General features: G+C 38.3%; 1 protein-coding gene across 5 annotated transcripts in view; it reads left to right on the plus strand.

Moving 5' to 3' along the window:
- Positions 1 to 13,136, plus strand: part of LIN28B (lin-28 homolog B) — a 92,201-nt gene extending 79,065 nt beyond the window's left edge. For all 5 annotated transcript variants that reach the window (XM_081857439.1, XM_081857440.1, XM_081857442.1 and 2 more), the window contains one exon: positions 11,819 to 13,136. In XM_081857439.1, the coding sequence (XP_081713565.1) occupies positions 11,819 to 12,164 (346 nt within the window). In that variant the 3' untranslated portion in view covers positions 12,165 to 13,136. The remainder of the gene's footprint in view (positions 1 to 11,818) is intronic.
- The last annotated feature ends 8,050 nt before the right edge of the window (positions 13,137 to 21,186 follow it).

Consider the following 21,186-nt stretch of genomic DNA (forward strand, 5'->3'; position numbering starts at 1 on the left):
GATTACAGAAGATGACAAAATATAATTGAGTGTTATTCACAAACTGTTTATCAGCAAATAAAATAGGTTCTTTATTCTGTCTTTATAAGGTCCTATCTCTCATTATTTAATACAGATAGAACTGTCTTCATTTCTTTATTGAAATGATTATAATATATTTTTCTCTGTAAACAGCTTTGGAATTTATTTGTAATAGTAAGCAGTTTAAGAATACTGCTTACTATCTTTTAAAAAAACCTTCATGTAGAAATTTTAAAACTAGAAAACAGACATTTCATGCTGCTATTGTAACAATTTCTTCTAACAGATCATGAGTAGTTGTTTCTGCATAGTGATGGAAAAGTAATACTAAAACTGTTTAGGAGCTAAACACGTATATTTTTATTTTTTGCCCCAACTCCTTTAATAGTAGAGAAGCCACCTTCTTTCACTTGCTTTTTCTTCCTGCAAATGTATTTATTCCCAACTGCCATACAGATGCTTCATAAATTCAATCATTGGCTCAGGTGCTGAATCTCTCTTCTTCTTTGCATAAGTGTAAAACTTTATTTACCAGCATGTTTCCATGTAGACACCATGAGTATATCACCAAGAAGCCATTTCCCAGAAGAACATAAAGATGGCTATATCTTCAGCCAATGCATGTGTTTCAGTGAATGGCTATTATAAAAAAAAAACACGTAGGACATGCATAATTTTAATTGAATTAATTAAAATGGAATTGCGCTATTATTATATGATTTAATGTCATCCAATATTATTAAAATGCAAAGAAGGATTATAATATGTGTGTATGGTGGAAATGTCTGAGGAAATATGTATGAAATGAAGTCCCTTATATTTACTTTAAAGGGGGGGGGGTCATTGAAAGCCTCTAGTTTGCAATTCCACATCCAGTAACTTCCCTGCACCTTGTGAATGAAAGGCAAAAGGCTTGTAGGCACATGCAAGATTTTATTTGAACTTGTCATGTGCAGTTGACAACCAAAACAATATAGAAATTTATGACAAACTTTAGCAGAGGTAATCTGCATGTTAACAACAAATTAAGATGCTAAGATATCCGAACATTCTTCACTCAAGTGTTTTTGCCTAGAGGTAAATCAATAAAACAGAGATGATTAGTGTTCACTTCAGTTCTTTTATTTGTTGCATCAATTATATATTCAACTATTATAATGCTTAAAACAATTCAGTTTTCTGTTTAAGAATAATCCTGATTAACTGCTAACAAGCTTCATGTCTCTTGAATTTCTATTTTTCAAAATCCCTGTGTTCTTTTTAAATACAGGTGAAGGCAGAATTTTATACAATTGTTTCTTGTGCAATGCATTATACTTTCTTAAAGGGCTTTTTTAAACAACAACAACACTTTCTTTTATAGTATTCTAAATGTCTTTATGGAAAAGGAGTAAGATAAAGAAGCCAAACCGAATGTCATACAGAATCTGGAGCCAACATGAATTCCTCTCTTTTCTTTCCCCTTCCCCCATCTCATTGTAAGGTTCCATCATGCGTGTCTCTTCTGAGGCTTCTCAATTGTTCACATAAAACTTGTTTTGTTTACTTGGGGGTGTGGGGAACCGACAAAAAGTATTTGTGCTTAAGTAGCAGCATTTGTCTGTTTTCTGCTTGTTGTAAAACTGGCTTTCAGATTATTTTCTTTTTCAGTGTTTGAACTAATAATATTAATCCCCATTGCACTTGCTCTAAATGCAAATGGGATTTACAATTAAAACATGCAGAATTTTTTTTTAAGGCTCTGTTACATGTACTTTGTGTCTTTTACATTAAGAGGCATAGGCCATAATACTAAAAGTTATTTCCTAATATAAGCAATTAAAACGATCAGTTTCTTTAAAGGAAAAACTTGCCTTCTCATTATAACAAGAGCTTTGTTTTTGTATAATGTGTTAAGGTGCAGGTCCAGGAAATTGCATGTCAGATTTCCTGATTTAAAAGATCATACTGTGTGGGTGCTATTTTCCAGTGGTTTTTTTAATTGAGAACCCCATTAACTAAGCTGTAATCATCTTAATATTATCAAATGTCATATTAGCAATACTTGCACAGTAGCATCTCTTTAAAAAGAAAAGAAAAACAAAGCTGTTTTGGTGCTAACTAAATTCATTCAACAAAGATATACTGTTATTTATGAAATTGGCTTAACTAAATTTTTACTTCTAAGCAACACTGAACACACTAATGGCTGTTGTTGTTGTTTTTAATATTATAATCTATTTTGTCATTCCATCTTTAGTAATGTATGTCTGGAACCAGAAGAGGATAATTATATAAATGTTCCTGTGTTTTGCTTTCTCAAACACTAAATTTCCTTCAGATGACATTGTGGAGTTGGTGGCTTCACACATATCTTTATTTTTATAAGATGTGCTGCCAGATATGCATTGATTTCCATTAGTTACTCCTGAATAAGTGTCCATAGGATAGTAACTTTCCTTTTAGTTTTTAATTTATTCAACTTCTTAATTTCCCCCAGCTTTTTAGAACACATGACACATTTTCTGAACATCTAATTTGTACTCTTTATACACATTTTGACAAAGCTTTTAAAACTCTTAACAGCAGAAACTTTTTACAGATCAGTTCCCCCAGATTCCATTTTGTGATCTGCTAGCATTTAAAGAGGAGAAAAGAGTTTTTGTTGGAGAACACTATTAAGTGAGTAATTCAAAGCTGTCTGCATACTGTCACTAGTGGATAATTCTGGCAAAAATAAATAAATCTGGCAACAAATAGTATTGTAAAACCACACAAATGACAAGGCTGTTTGCCATGTATATTGGATTAATGGTCCAAATCGTATTATAGATCAGCTTGAAAAAGAATATAGTGCTTGCTTTCCTTGTTGCTTAAATCAGCTGAGCAGTAATTAAAGCCAACTATTTACAAGTCCCTTTGCACTGGAAAATATAGGCCAGAGGTGATGTAAAAGACAAAATAAATGTCATCTTTATGCTGGAAACAAATGTTAGCTATGTGCAATCCACTTTCAGCTTCAAGTTCAGCTTTTTCGTAATAATTATATTGACTTTGCTTTCTCTTAAATTTTCCCCTGCCCAATTGCCAGCAGCTCAGGGTAGGAAATAGAAGTAGCTTCCCAGCTCAACAGCCTAAAACTTAATCACATTTCATGAATGAATTCATTTTTCTTACCTGACTTGATAGACAAGCAACTTCTTTGGTCCAGTGGTTGACAAGTTTCGAAATGGTTTTAAAATAGTTTCAAAATGTGTATCAATTATTTTATCTCTAGGAACTGGAGATATGACGAGTTCTGTGATATAAAAATTATTGAGAACTTTTTTATTGTTTGTAAGAATTCCTTAAAAGTTTGCATTCAGTAGCTCACTGTCATGTACTGAGGACAGAAAATTCAACCTGTTCTTATGCAGGGAAAGATGAAAACAATTTTAAGGAACTGCAGAAAGAGGGGAAGGGAAGTCGAGGTTCAAAATGTTAGAATTACTTTGAATGACTTGTGAAATGTTGTCTTTTTTGTTATAATCGAAAATAATAACTAAATAATAAAATATTAATAAAAGAAAGAAAGAAATACAACCTGCTCCTTTCCACTTTGAAATATGGATATCTTTTACATTTACTTGCCATTATTTATACAAATAATGAAGATGCCTCATTGTAGCTTTCAGAATCAGCCAACATGTTAATTTTTGTGTCAAAGAAAACAAACTAGTACTGTATTCACTTGTTTGTATACACAAATAGGTACATTTTGAAGGGATATGTTTAGAGATCTGGGGCAAATCAGCAACAGTGTAAATATATGAGTGGTTCTGTTCATTTTCTGCAGTATTTTATTTGGATATGAAAGGCAACCTTGAATTAGGGTCATGGCTTTAGGTTTGATGAACCAGTTTTTAAATGCTTTTAAAGATACCTGCCATCTCTTTGTATACTTTATCTTCTGAATGTTTTTTGGGGAAAGGGCTGCATCTCTTAGCTGGAGTTTTTTTTCCAGTGAAACAATAGGAGAAAGAATTTCCCCCTTTTTATTTTAGAAACGTTTAGTGTAAAATACAGGTCAAATGACTTTTGAGTTTCTCTGCTACATAAACCATTAAATTGCTATTTTTAAGAGCAGGGTTTACTCTGATGTTTCTACACATGTCAGTCCCATTATGGTGCATAAAATACACAGTATAACCTTGTATATACCACATGAAAAGTTAAACTGAGTATTTTATGTGTCGTAACAGAGTGAGTTTATGAAGCTGCAGTGTATATAGTTAAGGAACACTGTCTAAAAAGAGTTCAGTTGTTTTGAACCTTTATTCCCACCCCTGCCCAATTTTATTAATTCACAGGTGATGCTATGATGCATCATTTGTGCATCCAAAGCAGTTACCCATTTTCATTTTGGTTACATTCCTGGAGAATGGAGATATTTCAGGAAATGGCTGTGAACTGATAGGAAAATAAATCCTAACATGTTTAAATCGGTGAATGTGCGACACAATGCAGTCTTTCAACCACAAAGTCTGTTTGCTAAAAGTGACAAACAAGAAGTACTGAATCTTAATTACAAAGTGTTTTATTTAGAAGGGAAGTGGAGAGTCTAAGATTCAAGCTGCATTTATTTGCAAATGATAAATAAACCCCTACACCCCAAACTTTCTTTATTTTTATTTATCTGTCAAGGGTAAACCCATGTGATCTGCAAAGGTTGATGAGGCCCCCTTGAGTAGAATCAAGAGCCCTGACAGCTGGCCAATTGGGAAGGTGAAATGGTTCAGTGAATTGGATAACGGCAGTACATACCATAGTGACTGATTAAATTGATTTGTCCATGGCTGCTGCCTACCTCTTTTCTGCTGCTGAAACACTTTAGCCTACTTTAGAACTCTCAAAGAAAAGAGTGGGGGCTGTACTGTGCTTCTGGGTGTATATGAACCTAAACAAAAGCAGCTGACCTAAATATGTGTTTCCATAAAAATGTTAACTTTATTTTGTCATTTAACTGGAGCTTATAGATTTTTCAGAATGAATTTCCTTCCCTAGTAAAGGTAGTCCGATCTTCTCTAGCACAGGAAGAAAAATGAGGGTAGTGATATTGACTGAACTAATTCTTTCCTCGTACATTTCAACCTAGACATTTATATTTCCTTCCTTAACAACCCTTAAGAAATGGGTCTGTTTGCTGGGGTGAAGCGGATGGTTTTAAGTTGTCTCGCTGTAACCAAATAAGACACAGAAGCCAAAGTAATAGCAGAATGTTTAGTTGAGAAAGCAGGGAGGGCAGTCATGAATCCTTATTTAGAAAACAAATGAAATTACTGAGGAAAATCTAGCAAATATATTTACTTAGAAATTAATGCTGCATGGAGTAAAGATATAACATATGAGCAAATTTAAAATGGTATAGTCTAGAAATGAATTTTGCCTATTTTGGGTTCCACTCCAAACTCAAAGAGCAGTTATTTATTTGGTTTCTAGTATTTGGAAAACAAAGATCTTGATCAAATGTTAGTTGGGAAGCAGTAACACAGAATATGGATTACTCTGAATATGCACAGGTGAATGTGGTTTTATTTTACTTTATTTTATTAAGCAAAAGGACCGTGGTCTGCCAAATTCAGTTCCTGTATCACATCAAATATTTTCTGCTATGTCATATAAAGTAGATTTATTGCCTTAGCTCATGAGCTTCTAGGCAGACAAATATGCAATTTGATTCACACTAGTCTATAAGATGTTGTTCCACAGCATCACTTCAAGTTTGTTGTGCATTGTGAAATCTTGGTGGTTTGGAGAGCAGGATTGAGGACAGTTTTATCGACAAGGCTTTCAGAAAGTATTATAGCCACCAGGGAGCCTACTACAATATGGCAACTGTTTGAAGTTGCAACTCTGATCCTAAAATTCCTTACTACACAGAGAGTCGTGGGGCTGCATAGAAGGTACATGGTCTCCTACTACACAGTGAGCCAAGCATCCATATGTTCCCAAAAAACTTTGGAAGTCTGAAAAGGGGAGGGAGGGTAGTGGGCGGCTCACCACATCACCAAAGTCCTTGTTCTGTTACATAACAAAGGCCAACAGACAGCATAACGGATAGTTAATGCGCCACTTGTCATGTAGAGAGTGCTACTTGCCATGTGGAAAGTCTCAGTATTTTGATTCTCCGTCTCTCATCTGCCTCAGGCTCAATCTCTCCCCCCCACCCACACATGTGTACAAGCATATATTTGTGTTGCATGATTCCTTTAAAAAAAGGGGGTTATTCAGAGTAGTCCTTCCAAAATATCTGGTATAAATCCCCCCCATTCAAAATAAGGACTACTGTTATTGATAACAGTGGCATTGGTTTAATTTGAGCAGCTGAAATAGATCAGGCTTTAATTAAGTACTTAACCCGAGGTACCACTGCAGTTGTCCACATCTTACCTGAGAATCTTCTGCTACTCTATTCTATTTAATGCAACAAATAATTTTGGTAGCCGTGGTTTTATTGTATGTGGTTTTATTTTATGTGTGGTGCCCAATGATTTTTATGGTTATTGTTGCTGTTTGTTGTTGTTCTCCTTCTGAATGATTCCATGGCCTATGGCTAGTGCAATAAAAAGTTTAATTGGATTGGACTAGTTGTCCATTCCTCCCTTTACAAATTCAGTTTCCCTCAAGATTGTATAAAACCATATGAAGTTAGCAATGGTCCCTCCTGACAAAGTGGACCATGGAACTCTGCATCATATGAAGATTGCAACAGTTGTCTAAGTGTTATGGTAAGGTTTGTTTCTTCTGTGGAAAGGAAATGCCCCCTGCCAGCTGCTAAGGTCCCCAGTGGGGCATTGTGGTCAGTACAAAAAGCAAGCCTTGAGAAACAACTCCAAAACTACTTCTAATTGCAGAGAGATCTTGGGTTCCTTCGCTGGACTCTGAGCAGAAATGTAATCTCTCTGCATATGTTCATTAAAAGATGAAGGAAGCTTAACAAATATGCTGAAATTAAAGGGAAACATCTATCAGAGAAGGTAGACAAGCTAATCTTCAGTTCTGGTTTTCTTAATGGATCAGTAGGACTCGGCATGTTCAGTAGGGGACAGCTACTAAATCCAATTTAAAGAGGGCTCCTAACCATGTTATAGCCCAGGAGCAGGGAACTTTTTTGGCTTGGCCCCATCCCATGGGACAACTTTGGCAGGTGGGTGGATCAACCCACTTGTCAATCACATGATGCTACTAGAACACCACTATGCTAATCAAAATGGGTAGGACGGTTGCACTTCTTGTCCTTTTATCTTTTCAGTTTATTCTATAAACCTATTAAGTGTTTCACAGTTCAGGGAAAGACTATAAACAAATATTTTCAGTATCTGTCTAAACATCAGGATGTTAATTGTCTGTCTAATTTCAGCTGGCAACTGATTCCAGGGGGCTGGAGCTGTAACACTAAAAGCCTGGCTTGTAGTCCGAACCCTGTCAGAGGAGTAGTGTTGTTAAGCAGGTGGCACATCAGTAAAACTGATAACACATTTGCAAAGCTAAGCAGAGTCATCCAGCCCAACCCCCCTCAACATACAATCCCCCATCCAGTTTGAAACCATGCCAGTGCATGCTTACCTTTGCAAATATGCTAGCAGTTTTATTGCTGCGGAATTAGGATGAATTTATCATTACACAGTGGGGTGGTGCTTACAGAGAAAGAGAGTGGCATATCATCCGCATACAAGTGACACTTCTTTGCTCTAAATCCTTTAATGATCAGCGGCTTCATATAGAAATTAAATAGCATCGGAGACAAAATAGTGTCCTGATGCAAGCCCATAACACAGATGCCAGGGAGCCAAAGATCATTTCCTCAGTGCTGTTCTCTGGAACAGACTCACCATGTTAGACTGGAATCAATATAAAAACAGTGCCCTGGACGCCCTTCGTGTAGAGCTAGTTCAAGAGGATACCACGGTCAATGGTATCAAAACATGGAGAGATTAAATAGAAGCAAGGTCTCACTCCCCTTGTCCCTCTCCCAATGAAGGAAAGACAAAGGCAACAAACATGGGCATAGCCAGGGGTTATGTTAGGGGGGAAGACTTTGTGTTGGGGAGGCAGAACCTCTGTTAAGTATTTTTTGTTGATTTACTTGATTTTTTGGGGGGGGGAGCTGCCCCCCTGGCCACCTTGGCTACACCCATGGCAACAAAGGCAATTCAAGCCACTGAAATGAGTCTAGATAATCAGTTTCAACTAGGAAGGTTTGCAGCTGCTCCAGTGCTCTCAGTTACCTTCACAAGAAAATGCATATTAATAACCAGTGAAAACCCAACTATCACATTCTAGTGGACTCAAAGCAGAAGGCACCACCCCATCGAATAATGATAAATTAACACTTTGGACTCATCTAGTCATGCTCTGCTTGATAGTTTATGTTAACCATAAGGAACAGGGATCATGCAGGCATGTGGTCAGATGCATAGCCACAAGCAGCTTGTCATAGAATCACAGAATTGTAGAGTTGGAAGGGACCACAAGGGTCATCTAGCCCAACCCCGTGCAATACAGGAATCTTTTGTCCAACATGGGGCTCGAGGCCCCCGCCTATGACCCTGCGATTAAGAGTTTCATGCTCTGCCGACTGAGCTACCAAGAGATTGTTCCCATAAAACTTGGTTAAAGGTGGGTTGACATCTCATGTGGTTTTGCACTAGCTATGGCATCACAGCGCCCAGAAATTTTACCCTAGAATGCTTCCAAAAACTTTACTCCCTCAGGGGCCAGTAACCTCCAAACCACTCTGAAGAACTCCGCTGGACTGCTAGCAGCAGATGCAACACAGGCAGCAAACGATGCCTTCACGATGCATCTGCTAGGAACAATTACTGTATATGTGCTCCAACCGATGTTTGGAAAGCTTTGGTGTGATATTTCCACCACTTGCTCTCTAGCAGAGTGGCCTAGGCATATTTCAAATCACTGAACAAGCATATGAATAGATAAAATTAATCCGAACCCTCCAATTTGTGCTAATACTATAATGATGATTTTAAAACTGCAAGAGAGAGGCAATTGTTTAGATTCTTGCTGCCCTCTAGTGGAGTATGTTTAAACATTCAAAAAGATTAAACACATAAAGTATCTTTATCTCAGTAACTCATTGCCAAAATTTTCCGTTGTTTCTTTTATTTCTGACCCCCTGGTGCACTTTCTCTTGTTCAGTGGAGGCCTATTCACACTCAAAGTTATTTGAATGTATAATGCAATACAATGTATAACATTGTTTAATATGTTTGTGTGAGAGTTTATACTGGCATTATTGTTATCCTATAACTTAGTGCTGTCTGTGCAAATTTCCTTTGGTATAGTTTGTTTCAAAACTATTGCAGTATTTTGGATGCTTTGTTAAAGACATGGGCTTGCTTGGATCATAAGATAAATTAGCCTAAGGAAAGTTACAGAAATTTCCTGTGCCAATGACACTTTGAGAACAGGATCAGGTACATAGTTTGAGTATGCTCATTGGTACTAATAGATGCTAATTGATCCTGCATTGCCATTAGAGGCACAAATCAAAAGGTCTCAAAGCACCTTTTAATAACTGATTGTCCAATTGCCAACTATGGCGATTCCTCAGTGGCAGTAACTACTGTTAACCTGTTTGTTCCTGTTTGGAACTGCTGTATACATTGGGTTGCCCATAAATTTCAAGTGGTCCAGAACAGTAGTATTATAGCAATTTTATCATTGGGGACCAGATGATCTAAACATATGCTAGTGGTTTATCATCTGTACTAGTCCTTTGCCCATTTCCAAGCTCAATTCATAGTTCCAATTTTGACCTTAAAAGTCCTAATGGATTGTGACCAAGGAACTGGAAGGATAGTCTTCTCCCACATGTACCTATCCCTTTATATTAGGAAGCTCTCCTCTGGGTGCCCCAGCCAAGTGAAGTGTAACAACCGATCACAGGAAAAAGAGGCTTTTCTGTGGTGTCACCTACCTGGGTTATCACCCTCCCTAGGCAGGCTCTCTAGAAACTTTATTCCCCCCCACACACACCAAGCAAAGACCTTTTTATATCCTCATGCTTTTTGGATACATCTATTATTAATTAATTAAATTTATATGCCTCCCTTATACCCACAGGTCTCAGGGCAGTCCACAAGATACTTTTAACCCATTGAATTTTATATCATCTGTGTGCTTTAGTTACAGATAGGTAGCCGTGTTGGTCTGCCATAGTCAAAACAAAATAAAAAAATTCCTTCCAGTAGCACCTTAAAGACCAACTAAGTTAGTTCTTGGTATGAGCTTTCGTGTGCATGCACACTTCTTCAGATACTTTAGGTGATACTGTTTTAATTTGCTGCTGCTGAAATCTTTGCTGCTTTTGACAATTGCTGACTTTTGTGTTGTTTCAATGTTTCACTGTTGGAAGCTATCAAGAGTATGAGGTTGTTGGGTGGCATACAGATGGCAGCACAGGGAGGCAGCAGTGCTCATCTGACCTCCAGGCACTTGGGTTGCTGCTGAATACCAGAATGGAGAGGGGGAGGGGGAGAGGTGAAACAGCGGGCAGGTCAGGTCAGTGCAAACTCACCAGTGGAACCATTCCAGCATTCCTGCTGGTACATTGAGCTACTCCTTCCTGATGATGCATACAGATAGTGTAAAGAAATAAACAATTAAAAGACTCAATACTTGTAGTATCATTTGCTCCCATGAACCCTTGTTATCTTTCCCTCTCCTTTCCCTCCCCCTCTGCTGCATCTTATCTTTGCTGTTCCCTCCCTTTCTCCTCTGTTGTCTTTCCCTGCCTAGCTCAGTTAAAATTTTGCTTGAATCTTCTACACTTCTTCCGCTACCCATATTGGTCTGTAAAATAACATGTAGGAAAGATAAACTTCATTGATCAGTTCATTTTTCTAATATGCCTACAGTTCTTTGCTGAGTACCATCTATTCCATGATTCATTGTATATTCTGAATTTTATATTATCTGTAGACCGTGAGGTGGTTTTCTTGACAGTATCTTTGAATTGGGACGTCGTAAAGAGTTAGTTACTGCCAGTTCTTCATTTAATTCATTGTGTCATTGCCTTGTTTCTGGTGGACTAAGGTAAACACTAAGAGAATTGGCAAATCTCAATGACAGACATTGCTCTGGAGATGGAATGTCTTTGAATACCAGTTGCTGGAGAACACAACTGGAGGTGGTCCTTTTGTGTTTATGTCCTGCTTTCAGTCTTCGCATAGGCCACTGTGAGGAAAGGATGCTGGAATAGATGGGACTTTGGTTTGATCCAGTAGGGCTATTCATACATTCTTGTGTAGATATACAAGCAAACATGCACCAAATGTATGCTCACACATGTCAGCCTCAAACACAATCAACAGACAGTCTTTGGATACGTAAGTGCCTGGCTGTTCACCTGCAACTGTAATGGGTATCTGCCTAGCTGTGCAGGTCACTTTTGTTTGCACTGAAAAGGAGCAGGAAAGTGGCACACTTCTTACCAGATTATGAGTAATTAGAACAAGCCACAGATGTATGAGCGTTGTCAAAATCTCTTTGGTGGCATGAAGCGCAGGCCCTGCGCTGGTTGTTCTCATTCTACTCCCAAATTGCACAACCATGTACAATGACCCATAAATCCTTTTTTTCATTTGAGGACACCTTTGAATAATGAAGAAATCATTTCCTTTTTAAAATAACTCTTAAACATCTTGGGTCACCCGAACAATTGCAGATAAAACATCCCCCTCCCCCATTTTTTGATGCATAAAAAAATGCACCTGTTAAGCCTCTTATAGTTTAAGAAAATATTTATCTTTTGCAGATGCTACAATTGTGGTGGCCTCGATCATCATGCTAAGGAATGTACACTACCTCCACAGCCAAAGAAGTGCCATTACTGTCAGAGTATCATGCACATGGTGGCGAACTGCCCACATAAAACTGTTCTGCAGCAGCCCACTAGTTATCAGGGAAGATACGAAGCAGATCCCCAGCCCTCAGGGGCTTATGGCTACACATCTCCATCCTATTCTCAGGAGGGAAGAGCAGATGTCTTAGAACGCTCAGGCAGGTCACCGCAAGAAGCTGGAGCATCGAGTAAATTATCTCCATCGCCCGAAGAACAGAGCCGGAAGGGGCCTTCTGTTCAAAAAAGGAAAAAGACTTAGAGCTTTTGTCTTTCATCTCCTTTACCCTCTTGGGACGTCTACCTCATTCAAGCACAAGGAGAATAATTCCACATATCATGCAACCAACTTCAACTTTTCACTACTGCTGAGAAAACTGTGGCCATTCTGAAAACAGCCAGACCAGTCACTCCAAGCAAACTTCATTTGAACTGAGTTTCCTCTATATTATTCAGCTGCTTCAGACGCCACAAGAAACCATGACTTACTGTGATGAGGATAAGCTGCAGCAAGCCTTAGGATCACACACTTCACACAATTCCCTGCTACCTCTCTCCCTGTCCAGCACAGCTGCAAGGAGCTGGGAAACTTCTGGTTTTCTTCTTGATTATTTGCAGCTTGATGTTTTGTCCACACTGACAAACTGGGGTTAATCTTAACTGGCTTGTTTGAAATGAAACAAATTCAGATTGAGGGTTATGAGCTGCTAATTTCAGTAAACCATAGTTAAGATTAACCGCCACTTGTTTATTTTTATTTGTAATTTAAAATGTTTTTCGACTGCATTTATGGGCGAATGCCCATTCAAAGCCGCTTACAAGCAGAACAAAAGATTATAAATAGTACAAGTTTAAACCACAGGACATACAGCTGAACCTGCAGTTAATCAAACATTAGAATTGCAGCCTTGCCAGAAGGGGCGGTGGGGGGTGGGAGAAGCAGGCAACCTGCAGTTCATTTCTGTCCTCATAAACCATCTCTGACTCTGTGCATGTCTTGAATGTATACATGCAACACTCTGTTTCCTTGGATACCCATTGGAAAGCAATAGTCTGAGTAATTTTTGAATAGGCATTCCTGGATTTTTTCTTTAATGTATCATTGCTATTATGGAAGAAAAAGAAAGGGTGGGGAAGAGATCACAACTGTTATTTCATGGAAGCCCAAAGAATTTTTGCTACTTAAAATTGCCATTGCCATGGTACTGAAGATATTAAGACATCCCTGTAGGGTTCAGGGATAATTTCTTGCTCCCATTATCCAGGATAGCATTGCTTTTTATAAACTTCTCACCTTGGAAGGGTAATGTCTTGGTTTAAATAACCCTCAGAATTGCTACAAATGTTTAAAGAATAAAGGTATTCCCCTCTCTTTCCCCTCCCCCAAAGACTATGAATGTGTAGTTTTCTGTGCTGGTATCTCAAATATTGTATTAAATTAATATGGTTTAAATGCAGGTGAGGTGACTTTGAGGCAAAATGTATACATTGATATAATTGTTTAGAGTTGTATTGAGATACCACCTTGAATCTTTATTTTGTGCAAATCTTGAGGCGTTATGAAGGCAGCAGTAGCAATTAGCATTTTTTCCTGAGTCCGTTTTTACTGATTACATGCAATATAAGTGAATAGATTTTTACATCTTTTGAAAAGTGAACACAGGTAAGATTTCCTTTTTGCGTCTTGATTCTATTTTGAGAGACTGGACTTAGACCACTTGGCCTTTTAATGTTACAAATGTCAAGCTTTAATATTTACAGTGCAATGGGATTTTTGAAGCAGGTTTACTTAGAAGTAAGTTGCATTGAGTTCAGTGGGGCCTACTCCCATGGAAATTGGGCGTAGCAATTCAGCCTTTTTAAAAATTCAAAATTTAATAATACTAAAATTGTAATCTTCATGCACACTAGATTATTAACAGTTTCTGAAGAAGTTGCCAAACTGATTTGATGTTGAAAACTCCAATTTACAGTGAGATTAGAAAGCCAATCAATCAATTGACTGCCTATTATTTGATCATTAACCCCAAAATAATGCCGTGTCCACCATAGATATGTTTCTTCTACTCAGCTGTTGATCATTAGAATATTTCTTTATCCTATTGAACATAAAGTGTTCTTTTTAAATACTTTGCAACCAATCCCCTGTGTTAATACTAATAGACATATAGGCTCTGGAATATTCATTAAGGCTACTCACGGTTAATGACCTTGGACCTGTAGCCAGTGCTTGCAGCTAGCTGGAGTGTGGTTTCTATAAAGCCACATTACTAAATTGTCACACATCATTATGCATAAAGCTCCCATGTGCATTACCAGCATTTTCTTTGAGGTGTTTGCTGCATTTTTTGCCATTCTGAAAGATGCAAGCATGTTGTTGTTTTTTTCTTTTCAAGTTATTTGCCTCCTAGACAGCGGCAGCTGCTGTAGGAACAATCCAATGAAACCTTGGTTGTGTGTAAAATAATTCCCATGAAAATCTTGCCGGAACATTTCCCCTCAACCCATTGCTCACCTACCTGAGAGTAAGCCCATGCAAACTCAGTGGGACTTCCTTGTGACTAGACCTGTGTAGGATTGCACTGTGAAATGCTTTGACCAGAATCTTCTAAGCACCGTTTTATCTGTTGTTTCACTGACAGCAATATGACTTGTTTTGATAGGCCTCCAGTCAAGTCTGATGTAACTCCATTCGCTGCATCGGAGTTACGCAGAGAAGACATTTGTTGCTTGCTGGAGGACTCAGACCCTGAATTATTCCTCCTCCTGCTGCTGCTGCTGCCGCCACCTCTCTCCTCGCCCCCCACCTCACCGCAGAAAATGTATATGTTTCAGCAACCTCAGTAACAGGCACAAAACCTATGTCCCTTTGCTTGAATTCCATGACAGTGTTTGAGGGAGGGGGCGGGAATCTCAATGGTTTATACTGAAGTTATTGGTGTGCTACGATGAAAAGTTTTTTGTTTGTTTTTTTGACGATACTGAATGTGATTATATGTATAGAGGAGTACTTCCTTGCCTTATGTAAGGATTGTAAACTTATTTAAGTTATGTAGACAAATCAAAGTGGCATTGCATAACCTTTTAGCAGGTATGATAACTGGGTTAAACAGCAACAATGCTAAACTTAGGTCACTTTGAAAATGTAAACCAAAGTTCCTTGACCATTACATATAGTAAGATGGAAATGGTGGATTTGAAAACTGGCCGTTCCTCTGTTTACATACTTTAAAATTCCAGACCAGAAGTTATTATGAAATGAATAAATTCTAGCAGCCACAGACTGAATTGCTGAGAGCCTATCAAACCTATCTTATTATTAAAAAGTTTACATTTTATTTTTATATATCGGAGGATGGTCATTATTACAAAATAGCCTTCTCAGGACAAAGGACCTTGCTCAGGGAAAATGCCATGTTAATCTTCTTTTATTTTTGTTTTACAGATCACTTGCTTTTACTTGCTTGCTCAAAACAAACCAAAAAGAGACCTTTTATAATATATACATGTTATGTGCTGATGATAGTAGCTATCTCTGTTTACATATTAAGGAGTTTCTGATAACTCAGATATCAACCTTTTGCATTATGCTTTCCCGTTAAAACAGAAGTACAGTGGTATTCCTGTTTTTAAGTGAACGTTTGTGACTTGACATTCACAAGTGCAGCTGACTTTCAGAATTGTGAGCAGAGCACCTCCTCACCATTTCTGAAATTCCAAGCCACATTGTTTGCATAGGGGATAGTAAAGTTATTCTGTTTACAAGCAAACAACTACCTCATACTTGCCACAGAAGCAACACCTTTATGCTGTTTAGGACTTAAAGGTGGCTGTTGATCCTATGGTACATACCAGTTGTTTTTGAAATTATTCTGCAATTAATACAGCTTTCACTGCAAAATGTTAGGGCAAATATGTGATTTAAACACGATGTGTCCATTTGAAATGATGTGAGAGTCTCTTTAAAGTTTAGATTTGCTTTTCTGCCTCAAAGGGGAATGGGTGCTGTTTCACACACAAACGCCACATGTGAAGGTAACTGATTTTCTGGGGAAGAAACAGCATGTGGCAATTAATTGAATATCCCTGGATTACAATTAAATTACAAACATGTTGTTGTTGGTTTGGGCCAACAATTACTCAAATTATCTGCTTTAAATAAATATAAGCAGCATGTACACACACACACACACAACTTGGGCGTACTCCTAAATGTAAGGAATATTACATTTCCACTCATACCCCACTTCAGTTGGTGAAGTAATTTGCCACCCAGCTGTGCCACACCAAAAAATCTAGTTGCTTTGAAACAACTCTTGAAAATATGCACTCCTGGCTTTTAGTATTTTGACTATGGGCAAGCCCAAGTAAGCAATCAGTACTTGGTCCAGATCTGAATACCCAGCTTTAAACATAACAATTTCAGACAAATAGGCCATGTTTTGTCAGACTTGAGAATGAGCCTTGTTCCTGTACTCTCCCTTCCCTCTTCCACTTTTATGCTCAGCTTTGAAGAAGATACCCTGATTTGTTGAACCAGGAAACTGGTTTAAAGATCAAACCAGGATCAGATCTTTGTTTATAAGCAGTGCTTTAACTAGGAGATTGGTTTAAGAAACCACATTAGCCCCATTCAAACATTCTGTTTCATGCAGTTATGGTTGCATAGAGTGGAAGAGCAAGACTCTGTAGCCGCAGCTTCTGTTGTAGCCAGTGTTAGAAACTCAGATATATAATCTAATCACCAAGTGGCACATTAAACCTATGTTACAGTCACCACAATGGAATGTCTAGGTGCCTTTTCCCCTGTTTTTGTAATGGAGTTTATTATCATTATCATTATTAATTTAATATCTAGACCGATATCTCAAAATGGTTTACAAAACATTAAAACATCGGATAAAACAATCCGGATAAAACAAAATCAAGCTTCAAGAAAAAAGATCTAGATCTTTCTCTAAGTGATATTTTGCTTTCCCCAGTTGCCAGCCTGGCATCCAGAGATCTCCACATGGTCACAGTTGGACCCAAACCAGTCGCAAAACATGCCTGGCCCCTGGCTAATTTCTAACATTGGTTGTAGCCACTGCCAACCCTGTGTAGGTTCTATGCAGTCCTTTTTTTCTGGGGTACGCATACCCCTCAACATTTTGTGAATCTTAAGTTTGGCCTCATTAAGGGACAGTATTTCAATATGGGTAGGAAAATGAGAGCATCCCTAAACATTTTTTGAGGGGGGAAAAGCACTGGTTCTATGTATGTATGTAGCTTCCATATGTAGGTTCTACATCTGTTGGTTCCCCTTTTGACTGAGAACCCTGTGCAATCTGGATTTTAAATCCTGAAGAGAAGCTTGCATATATAGAGTACACTTCCTTCTTCAAACCTCACCTCTCTGGATGGCTGCACAGAATGACCTGCTCTCCTTCTCATGTGCTTGAGCATTCTTCCCAAATGCACCAACAAACAGGGCTAATATCTTCTTTGAAACTGGTCTCATGGTGGGAAGGGGCAAGGCTTGTTCTTGGACCATGACTGTTGCATCTGTATCAGGCCAAAATAATGATCTTAAGATTGGTGTCATCATCCTGAAATATTTGTGTGCAAAATTCAAATGGTCAGTTTTCCATTTGAGTATCATGTTAAGTACTATTGTACTCTCATTTTGGATGATATCCTGAGCTTCTGTTGAAATTCCACTTCGTTAAACAGCATGAACTTTGAACAGCACCCCTGGGCCAATGTTTCAAGCAACAAGCTTGTCAGATTAGATGAAGTGGGGCTCCCAACCAGCACATGTCTCCCCTGACCCCAGGAATGGAGCCCCTTCTCCCCTCCACAAACATATCATAATTGATCTTCGATAAAGTGATAGATAGACCCGGAGAGCCTCTCCAGACACAATATTGAAGTCAGCAGGGGTTGTGCCACTGAATTGACCCCAAATACTGTGTGCACACTTGCATAGCATCTCTTGGAAAGACCATTCTGGAAGGGAAAAGACAACAGGATGATCACTTATGTGCTCTTTGGGCACTAAAATTGGCTCTAAAAATGTGATACTTTGCCAAAATAAAGGCTACTCAATTTTTTAAAACTTTCTTTCATTTGTGCTAGTGCTATCCCAAAGTTACTTCTAGTATGTAGTTTTGTGGATGGAGACCTATGAAAGTGTTTATAGACCTTGTGACCTTCTTTGTAAGAAAAATGATAAAGAACATGGGAAGATCTCATTAAGTCTTAAAGCTAATTTAAATTAATTTATCTCTAAGAAATGTTTATCATAAAAAATATATGTGTGTGTGTTTTTCTTCCCCATGCGTTATGGTTATAAAAGTAATTTGGGAAAAGGTGTAAGTGTGTGCGGATGCACTGAATTTAATTTTACTAGATGTCTTTAATGAGATTTGATTATTTTGTCTTTGCTCGCTTTTGAAGACTTGTTAAATGTGTCCTTTTTCTGTTTTATATGAACAGCCTGGTTTTGTTACTTCTGTCATCATGACTGGTTAGTAACAAGATGTTGGCACTGGAAACTCTTTATTGTGATCATGGAGCTGTGTGTAGTTCAGTGGCTCTGTTAAGCAGTATTTGTTGGGGGAAACAATTTTCAACCCCTTGGCCAAATTCAGCCACCTGGAGGTAGTAGGATCTGTCTCTACTGCCCCCAACTGCCAAGCCCAGACACAAACCTGGGGTGTGGAGGAGCAGATTCAGTAGCATCAGGGCCTAACAACTGAACATTTTGAGGGTGCCGTAATCCACTTGGTGCCCCTCCAATAAAACTACTTGCCAACTAGGCTTTTATGACGTTCATTTTGAGGATACAGCCACTACAATAAACTGCATATTAGAAAGTATTTGGACACTTGCTACAATTGTTGCTAACCTAAAATGGGCAGACTAACTAAGGAAGAACATGATGATGGTTTTGACTACCTCTTGCATTTTACTACTTTTTAACTAAGAAACTGGTTTCACAAGTATTACCAGAGTAGCTTGAATCTGTATGTTGCTAATGGTAAACCCATAGCTAGAGACCAAAGTGAACACAGATATCTATGCGTCTTGAGTATTGTCTTTTTATCTAGTGTTTTTAAAACTATCCTCTGTAGTATATAGATTACCTTATGGTCCATTTTGATTCATATTTTGTTTACAAGGTATAATTTTTTTTAAAAAAATCACTTGAATCGTTTGAGTCTTTTAAAAGAAAAGACAGGGAGTTGTTGATTTTTTAAAGGCCATTTTTCACATGTTTACTGTCTCTGTCTCATTGGACTGAAGCACTGATTGCCTTTCTACATATCCTGTATTTTATATATTTTTGTTTAATGCCTATTGCCTACTGTTATTATTTCTATCAATCATCGATTTGTGACTGAGGTTTAAAAAGATTACATGATGAAAAATAAAACATATAACGTTGGCATTTACCAATGGTTTCTGAAATTTTGTTATGACGTGCATGAAGGATGGGAAAGAGAGAGTGTGTTTATCTTTTTTATAAAAAAAAAACCCATTTGCATTAGCTTAAATTCCCTATGTTTTCTGAAGATTTTCTTGATGTGAATTCATCCTCCTCAATGCTCAGTTAACTAGAGGAAAGACAAACCAAGTTTGAGATTGTTAACACTTTAGAAATACTACTTGAATGCTTTGGTTTTGAGAATGGTAAGGAAATAGTAACCAAGGGATGTTAAGAGAAAAAGAAAAATGAGTGCTTGGATGAACCACTGTGGCTTCTTATTTTCTTTATTATTACATTTATGTCCCATCTTTTCCTTCGTGGAACTCCAGGTGGTGTACATGGTTCTGTCTCTCCACCCTGTGAGATAGGTTAGGCTGAAGGGCAGTGACTGACCTAAGATCACCCAGTTCATGGATCAGTGGGGATTTGAATGCTGGCTGGCCTCCCAGGTCCCAGTCCAAACCTGATCACTCATTAATGGACAAAGGTTTATGCATGCAGAGGGAAAGGGACATGAAAGGGTTACGTTAGATGTGCACTGCTGGTTCATTTTGGGTATGTTTTTCCTGCACCTGCAGCTAGTTAAGCATGTGAGAGTGAGTCAGCACAATCTCAAGTATAACTACACCTGTGTTTGAAGCAAGCTTGCACTTGGCCCCTGCCCTTAACCTAGTCTGTGTTGGAACAATGCAAGGAGACTGTTTGCTGCTGCTGTGGAAGGACGCTATATTACAGCTGTAGGTGGAACTGCTCTAGACTCTCAGTAAAGGGACTGACTTTACCTAGAACTCTCTGGAGTTTTTCTGTTCCATTGGCACACTCTGTTGTGGCGTGTTAAATGGGCACTCTGCACAGACGACAACAAGGTGTGGGGCCCAGCACAGTGCTTTTGGACCCAGACAAGTGCCAGAAGTCTTGTTCCAGTTTTTCCTCTCCTGGACTCCAGAGGTTTCAGTGGGAGGAAAAGCTAGCGGTGAGGCTGGTACGAGCTGGGAGCTGCTTGGGTGTCTCTGGCTGCCAAAGGCTTGGAGAAGAAGCAACGGTGAGGAGGTGAGCACAATATTGTATTGCAATCTTGTATTATGTTTTACTCTTTTTGTTGGGAGCTGCCCAGAGTGACTGGGGCAACCCAGTCAGGTGGGTGGCATTATTATTATTATTATTATTATTATTATTATTAACCATATGCATACATTATAATTGCTTCATAAATTGAGTATACACTTTAAATAGTGTATGAAATGGAGCCTACAACTGCGTTAACATTTTGGGGCAGTTGCACATATACTGCTGCCAAGCCAGGTATCCCTTATCCTATACTGTGCATTTGGGTGGGTGGGTGTACGTGCACGTAAGTGCAAGACTTTGCAATTGTCTTTCCTAAAAAAAATATATTCTTATTCTCAGCCCAGTTTTCAAGGTCAATTTGAATTATATTACTGTCTTCTGAGATGTTAGTTGTCTATTTGTGTTTTGTGTTCTCTGCAAATTTGATAGATTCTCCCCATTGTCTGGTTTTTAAATAAAATACTTTTTGTCTTACTGACCAAATCCTGTGCTGTGATTCTGTGATCCCAAAATGTTTTGCAACACAAGATCCCCCCAAACATGACTTTGTAAAAAATAAGAAGCCCTTGGCCACTTTTACATTTTGCTCATGCCCACTTTGATATGTAGCCCCCAAAGAGTTGACAATGGGTCAGTGTGACCCTTGGCCTAAAGAAGGTGAGCCATCCCTATATTAGTCATTGATTAAAATATCGAAAAGTATCTGTCAAGGGTGGCATTCCACTGAAAATCTCATTCCAGTTGA

Source organism: Podarcis erhardii, assembly GCF_964252035.2.
Source record: "Podarcis erhardii genome assembly, chromosome: 3".
Lineage (NCBI taxonomy): Eukaryota > Metazoa > Chordata > Lepidosauria > Squamata > Lacertidae > Podarcis > Podarcis erhardii.